This window comes from Macaca mulatta, chromosome 1 (assembly GCF_049350105.2).
Source record: "Macaca mulatta isolate MMU2019108-1 chromosome 1, T2T-MMU8v2.0, whole genome shotgun sequence".
Classification (NCBI taxonomy): domain Eukaryota; kingdom Metazoa; phylum Chordata; class Mammalia; order Primates; family Cercopithecidae; genus Macaca; species Macaca mulatta.
This window is the reverse complement of record NC_133406.1, coordinates 116,032,758-116,040,994: the sequence shown is the minus strand read 5'-3', so window position 1 is coordinate 116,040,994 and position 8,237 is coordinate 116,032,758. Positions and strand designations below refer to the sequence as shown.

The following is an 8,237-nucleotide window of genomic DNA, read 5'->3' as shown; positions in this document are numbered from 1 at the left end:
TATGATTCTTAAAAATACCTTGTAACCTGAAGTCCTTAAATTGTAGAAGAGAGGAACACTACTTTCCATTGTAGTCTAGAGTTAAGATTTCAAGTCCATAAATTAGAGGACCTAAAATTAGAGGGCAATTAACTGCTCATTCATTGCGCCCCTAGTCAGCACGGGGATGCTGGAGGAGATCGGGAATAATAGCGCAGACCAATGAGCCTACGGAGACGCTTTAATCGTCTCTTTCCCTCAAGTGTTCTGGAACCTATCATTTGAATTAGCCGAGTCAGGCAGGAGGGGGCGGGGAAATCCTTCCGCCCTTCTTAGGAGGGGCTGCATTGCAGGGGGAGAGCTAACTGACAGACTCAGTCACTGAAGAGGGAAAAGGAGTGAGAAGACAAAGCCGTCAAAGCCCCAACAGCTTTGTATTTCTCCAGCCCGGCACAGATCCCGGAGCCCCCGAGGCACTCCCTCCATCTTTGGAACACGCCAGTAATTGATTGATAACAGGTAAACCAAACTGAGGGAGGGGGGCAGGGGGCTGCAAAGATAGAAGAGCGGCTGCTTATGGTTAGATTGAAAGACCCCACATAAGGTGGGGGACAGCTGAAGAGGAGAGAAGGGGGCGCTATGAACAATGGGTAGTTATTTCTTCACAGCATCCATGCCTTGTTACCTTGTACAGACCATTAATTTCTAACAATTTACATGTAGTTATTTCTCAGCACCTACCTCCTTATTTCAGATATCCTTTTCTGTAATTTATTGTCCTGTGTATTTAATATATTCAGTCTACTTCCTTTTCAAACCATAATTTGTTCTACCAGCTATTTGATGAATCTTTAGTCCTACTGTATCTCTCTGCCCTCTACTTCCCTATACTTGCAATTTTTTTCCGTAGTGTTCTATGTTTCTCTGTAGGAGGGAGTTTGGGAGGGGGTTATATGGGATAATGTTCAGTGTAATCCTGACCTTTCTTTGGACCATCTCTTTCACTCCACCTCAAATCTTTGCTCCAAAGAAAGAGGCAGCCTGGGGTAGGAAAGGTGGGGGCCTCTGTGTTGGAGAACTGCCTGATTCCATAGTGAAATCAGTATAGCCCACAGGAGCTAGCTATGGGGACAGATTCTGGAAAAGAATGATTATTTGCAGCTCAGTGGAATTGGTGGGGGAATGCTAATAGGAAAATCCAAGTTCTGACTGAGGCACACATTATGAGATGCCAGAGAGCTTCCACTCCCCTCTACCACCACCACCACCTTGTCTTTCCCCATTCCCCATGGTGGCAGCATGACACAGCAAGGCCCTGTTGAGTAGGCCTTGGATGCCCACAAAGGGTCTGGACAAAGGATATTTGGGTGTGTCTGTGTGCCTCCGAGAGAGATGTATCTTTCTAATCTATATATTTGCTAATCATGTATATCTAAGAACAGAGTGATAATTAGAAATTGCCTTTACCTAAAATACCTGGATAATTTAAAATGAAGGTTAGTGGGAAGCATTTATTGAACATATGTTGTGGTACAAGGCACTGTCGAAACCCTTTAAGTAAATGATACCGTTTAACATAATGATAGATGTAAAGATAGATGAAGTAGGGGTGGAGAGCATTTGTGGAGGGGAAGGGGAAGCTAGCCAAAAAAGGAACCTTTTGCAAAATTTGGAGTATTTGATAATTAAATCCATACTGTATTAAATCAAAAATGTCATTACTATTTACATTAGTGAATAGTATTTTAACTTCAATTTTCTGTGTAGTCTTACTTTATGTTCTTGACTTGATTTTAATGCCACATATGCTTGCATGCATGTCTTTCTTGAATATATTTTGTACCCTGTGTACATGTCTCTGGGTCAATGACATAGAGATTTTAGGCCTTTTGAGTTAATGTTTCATAAAATTTCCTTTAGCTTTTTAAATTGCAAGATAGCTCTACCAAACACTCAGGGACTATTTGAGCAGTTTTTTATACATAGTCTGGTTGTAAGAAAAGGAGTCAATTTGTCAAAGAGCTTTTTCTTTTTCTCAGATTCTAGCTTGCTCCCTACTGCCCTTTGCTTTTCCCCATTCAGATCACAATTATAGGAACAATCACCTAACCTACGGAATATCTATTCTTCAGCAACTAAGAATTATTTTAAGTTTTGGGAATACTGGTATAGGTTTATATAAAACTGTTGGCAACTATCCATGTACAACACAAAAAGGGATCAGATTGGGAATTATGAGACCTGGATTCTATAGAAACTGGCTGGAAGTCTTCCCATTAATTTCTAAGATGTCTTCTAGTTTTAAAATTCTGTAATTTTTCCTCCCATGATTCTTTTTTTTTTTTTTTTTTTTTTAGTTGGAGTCTCGCTCTGTCGCCCAGGCTGGAGTGCATTGGTGCGATCTTGGCTCACTGCAACCTCTGCCTCCCGGGTTCAAGCGATTCTCCTGCCTCAGCCCTCCGAGTAGCTGGGATTACAGGCACCTGCCACCGTGCCCAGCTAATTTTTGTATTTTTAGTAGAGACGGGGTTTCACTATCTTGGCCAGGCTGGTCTTAAACTCCTGACCTTGTGATCCACCCACCTCGGCCTCCCAAAGTGCTGCGATTACAGGTGTGTGCCATTGCACCCAGCCCCATGATTCTATTTTTCAAAGAGCCTATAATGTGCCTTGCATTATACTAAGCTCGTTCTGGAGAAGACTTGTCAGGGAGGAGAGAGAAAACAACCCAGCTAGCTGGGGAAATAACTAGTAACAGTAAGAATCCCTGTAGCCACAAGTCCGTAACAGTACTGACTCCTAGGGTATGCTTCTTAGGATCTCTGTAGTCCCAGATTTAAGCAGGGGGAGGTTGGTTAATGGATACAACCATTTTTTTTTTTTTTAGCTCTCTTTCTGTGCACATCTCAGCAAAGTACTATGGAGATTATCAGAGTTGAATATCATAGGATGATGACCTCACCTTTCCAACATGCTCCCCCACCCTGCTCCAATCCCTGCATCACCCTTCTTCTAAGCAGCTTCTCTGCTGAGTAATGCTCAGTTCCCAGGGTTTATTTTGGAACTTAAACTAAGAAGAAAAAGAACAACGCAGAATTCACTTTTAACATTAAAAACATCCTAGCCTACCCACTCACCATTCCTGAAGCCCCCACACTCTCACACATCACTGTGTTCTAGATTAACACTTTCTTTTTCTGCCTTGGTACAGTCATTTCACACTATACTGGAACATTTTGGAACCATTTAAGGCCATCACTTAGGAGTCTCTGACCTGGTGAGACCCAATAGGGTGTGTTGGAGAAAGGCCTTTTGAAACTTGGGGTTGTTTTTGGAGGCGGTAGAATGTTCTTTCTGCTCCTTTGGGAACATTTCAACTAATGCTTTTTTTTTTTTTTTTTTTGCGACAGAGTCTTGCTCTTTCACCCAGGCTGCAGTGCAGTGGTGCTATCTCAGCTCACTGCAAGCTCCGCCTCCCAGGTTCACATAATTCTCCTGCCCCAGCCTCCCGAGTAGCTGGGACTACAGGCACCCCGCCACCACGCCCGGCTAATTTTTTTTATTTTTAGTAGAGATGGGGTTTCACCGTGTTAGCCAGGATGGTCTCGATCTCCTGACCTCGTGATCCGCCCGCCTCGGCCTCCCAAAGTGCTGGGATTACAGGCGTGAGCCACCGCACCCGGCCACAACTAATGTTTCTTGACCCTTGGCTAGTAAGTAGCAGGATGGAGGCTGTAGGCAGCTGTAATAGTCATATAATATCAGGCACGGCTTGGGTAGAATGAGTAGAGAAAGTGATAGATCCATTAATGCACAGAAGAGTATCTGATTCTGTTAAGAGACCTTCTTCCAATCTGAACTTTACTTTAAATCCAAATGGATTTCCAATCCATTTGCTCTCATTATCATCAGTATACTCCAGCATTGGGATCAGAGAAAAGAGACCCCTATTACAGCATAGAAAAGTTACTTATTTATTATTACTTTTTTTTGAGATGGAGTTTCACTCTTGTTGCCCAGGCTGGAGTGCAATGGCGAGATCTTGCCTCGCTGCAACCTCCGTCTCCCAGGTTCAAGCAATTTTCCTGCCTCAGCCTCCCAAATAACTGGGATGACAGGCATGCGCCACTTCACCTGGCTAATTTTGTATTTTTAATAGAGACAGGATTTCACCATGTTGGTTGGGCTGGTCTTGAACTTCTCACCTCCTGATCTGCCTGCCTCTGCCTCCCAAAGTGCTAGGATTATAGGCGTGAGCCACTGCGCCTGGCCAGGAAAGTTCTTCTAGCACCTGGGTTTTGTTCTGAAGGAGAGTAGGCTAGAGAGAAATGGATTGTTAAGGCTTACCTGTGGGCTAATATATGGGAATGGCAAGGTATTAAATAGTGAGGGAAAGTTAATCAGCAGCCTTGAATGTCTTTGTGTAGAAAGCCCAGCACTCGTGTACAGAGAAGGTAGACTGGTTTTTATCCTTGGGGAATCTCCTAGGTATGGGGACAGATTCTGGAAAAGAATGATTATTTGCAGCTCAGTGGAATTGGTGGGGGAATGCTAATAGGAAAATCCAAGCTCTGACTGAGGCACACATTATGAGATGCCAGAGAGCCAGAGAGCTTCCGCTCCTCTCTACCACCACCTTGTCCTTCCCCCTTCCCCGTAGTGGCAGCATGACACAGCAAGGCCCTGTTGAGTAGGCCTTGGATGCCCACAAAAGGTCTGGACAAAGGATATTTGGGTGTGTCTGTGTGGCTCCAAGAGATGTATCTTTCTAATCTATATATTTGCTAATCATGTATCTCTAAGAACAGAGTGAAAATTAGAAATTGCCTTTGCCTAAAATACCTGGATAATTTAAAATGAAGGATAGTAGGAAGCATTTATTGAACATATATTGTGGTACAAGGCACTGTCGAAACCATTTAAGTAAATGATACCATTTAAGATAATAATAGATGTAAAAATAGATGAAGTAGGGATGGAGAGCATTTGTGGAGGGGAAGGGGAAGCTAGCCAAAAAAGGAACCTTTTGCAAAATTTGGAGTATTTGATAATTAAATTTATACATTAAATCAAAAACTTCTTTACTATTTACATTAGTGAATAGTATTTTAACTTCAATTTTCTGTGTAGTCTTACTTTATGTTCTTGACTTGATTTTAATGCCACATATGCTTGCATGCATGTCTTTCTTGAATATATTTTGTACCCTGTGTACATGTCTCTGGGTCAATGACATAGAGATTTTAGGCCTTTTGAGTTAATATTTCATAAAATTTCCTTTAGCTTTTTAAATTGCAAGATAGCTCTACCAAACACTCAGGGACTGTTTGAGCAGTTTTTTATACATAGTCTGGTTGTAAGAAAAGGAGTCAGTTTGTCAAAGAGCTTTTTCTTTTTCTCAGATTCTAGCTTGCTCTCTACTGCCCTTTGCGTTTCCCCATTCAGAAAGCAATAACACCATCCCTATACATAAAATACAGTAACAGTGATCTATAATCCCAAACTGATGGAGTTAGGTAAAACTCTACAGGGTGTTGGGGGAGATGCTAGAGGATATAGAGTAGATGAAGCTGAGTAAGTTTAAGGAAGTTATCTGGAAGAGGTGAGTTTATAGTAGGGTTTAGAAGGCAAGAAGGAAAACAGAAAGCAGAAAAATCATGGAAGGCCTTTTCACACATACTATGAGCTATTAAACCAAAGTCAAGAGGAGGAAGTCAAGTATTTTTAAGTATAATAGGAGTTTGGGCTAGGGGAATGGGGGTTCCTCTATAGACGTGGAGTTTTTTTTTGTTTTTGAGACAGGGTCTCACTCTATTCCCCAGGCTGGAGTGCAGTGGCACAATCTCAGCCCACTGGAACCTCTGCTTCCTAGGCTCAAGTGATTCTCCCACTCAGCCTCCCAAGTAGCTGGGACTACAGGCGTGCACCACCAGGCCCGGCTAATTTTCTGTATTTTTTGTAGACGGAGTTTCACCATGTTGCCCAGGCAGGTCTGGAACTCCTGGTCTCAAGCCATCTGCCTGCCTTAGCCTCCCAAAGTGCTGGGAATACAGGTGTGAGCCACTGAGCTCTTGAATGGAGTCCTGAAATGTGGAAAGTTTTTTTTTTTTTGACAGAATCTTGCTCTGTTGCTCAGGTTGGAAGGCTCACTGCAACCTCACCCTGCTGAATTCCAGCAATTCTTGTGCCTCAGCCTCCCTAGTAGCTGGAACTACAGGCATGAGCCACCATGCCTGGCTAATTTTTTGTATTTTTAGTAGAGGCAGGGTTTCCCCATGTTGGACAGGCTGGTCTTGAACTCCTGGCCTCAAGTGATCCACCCACTCTGCCTCCCAAAGTTCTGAGATCACACGCATGAGCCACCGCACCTGGCTGAAACATGGAAAGTATTTTAAGGTGGAGAATGGAGAGAGTTAAGCAAGACAGGAATGAGCATAACTCTAACAGAGGCTATACCACCGCTGGGAAGAATGGGCTAGGTTTTGGAAGGCCTTGAAAATCAGACCCAAGATCAATTTGATGCAATAGATGGTGAATAAGTCATTCCAAATGGGAAGAAGTTTAGAAAATAGTAGAAATTCATAATAAAGGGTTTCTGAAGCTTGTCCAAGGGAACTTGGATTATCTCCAGAGGTAATTGGGGATGTTGAGCTTCTTTTTCTTTCCTCCTCAAATTCCTTTTTACTGGTGGGCTTGGAAGATATACAATTTTCTAAAAAGAAATTCCTTTTTACCAGTATGTGGAGTATCTAAGCAAGGAAAGGCCATGGACCACAAAGAAGTTGCTGTAGCATGAAAACTGACAAGTGGTTTCTTTCTAGGAAGCTATGAGGGACCCTGTGAGTAGCCAGTACAGCTCCTTTCTTTTCTGGAGGATGCCCATCCCAGAACTGGATCTGTCGGAGCTGGAAGGCCTGGGTCTGTCAGATACAGCCACCTACAAGATAAAAGACAGCAGCGTTGGCAAAATGATCGGGCCAGCAACTGCAGCAGACCAGGAGAAAAACCCTGAAGGTGATGGCCTCCTTGAGTACAGCACCTTCAACTTCTGGAGAGCTCCCATTGCCAGCATCCACTCCTTCGAACTGGACTTGCTCTAAGGCCAAGACTTCTCTCTCCCACCACCTTGCCCTCATTGTCTTCCCTCTCAAGCCCCTTCCTTTCCACTCCTTTCCCATTTTAATCTTCTCTCTCTATTGTGTTGGTGGTGCTGATGAATCTGCCAGAGTTGAGTTCTATGTATTTATTTATCTGTCTACTCCATTTCTCTCAAAAGCCCTCAAGTCACAAAGTAAATGGTTCAAGCAGTGGAGTACTGGGTCACAGGGATTCCTCCTTCCCCCCCAAATATTAACTCCAGAAACTAGGCCTGATTGGGGACACCTGAAAGTAGTATAGTAGTGCAAAATGGAAGACTGATTTTTGACTGTATTTTAATCAGCTTCAGAGATTCTTTAAACCTTCCTAATTTCCTGCTCTAGGCCGGTAAATACAAATATTTCTTTAAGGGGTGATGAAAACCTCGGAAGTTTTAATCTGAAGTTATCTGCTATGAAAGGCTAAAGTGATTAAGTCTCATGCTTTTTTTTTTTTTTTTGATCCTGCTCTTTCTTATATTCTTTTTCTTCCTCAGAGAAATCAGGAAGGTAGTTGGAGGTATAAAACAGGAGGAAATATTATGGAAAATGAAAATAGGGAAAATAACTGAATCATTTTAGAAGCAGCTAATTTCTTTTCTCAAGAGTATCCCTTCTTCAACCCTACTCACTTTACAGCTTTGCTCCGGTGGGTTGAAAACTCTAGCTAAAGAAAGTTATCAAATCTTAATATGCATTCCTACTATTATTATAGTTTTTAAGGTTTCAATACAATCTTCTGAATGGCGTAAGTCCTTAGTATTTTAGCCTTACCTCCTGCATTTGCAATATGTAAAACTAATCAGTGGGCACAGTTCAGCTACATTGAGACCCTGAAATGAACAATTACATTCTGACTCTGCATCTTGTCCCCAATCCTTCCAAAATTATTGTTGCTGATTTGTGCTGCCATTTAACTCATTTATTTAATAAAAACATTCAATCCCAGGACTGGAGTCTAGTTTTCTCTCTCTTCACAAGGGAAGCCATAGAAATCTGAGAAATTAGCCTTGCTTTCACACTCAGCTTATACATCTTTTTATTTTTTATTTTTTGAGACAGGGTCCTGCTCTGTCACCCAGGTTGGAGTGCAGCACCGCAATCACTGCTCACTGCAACCTC

General features: G+C 42.5%; 1 protein-coding gene across 1 annotated transcript; it reads left to right on the top strand.

Moving 5' to 3' along the window:
* Positions 1 to 246: 246 nt before the first annotated feature.
* MLLT11 (MLLT11 transcription factor 7 cofactor) lies at positions 247 to 8,066 on the top strand. The gene is given in 2 exon segments (NM_001260657.1): positions 247 to 498; positions 6,801 to 8,066. A coding segment is annotated over 1 exon segment (273 nt). The 5' UTR covers positions 247 to 498; positions 6,801 to 6,806; the 3' UTR covers positions 7,080 to 8,066.
* The last annotated feature ends 171 nt before the right edge of the window (positions 8,067 to 8,237 follow it).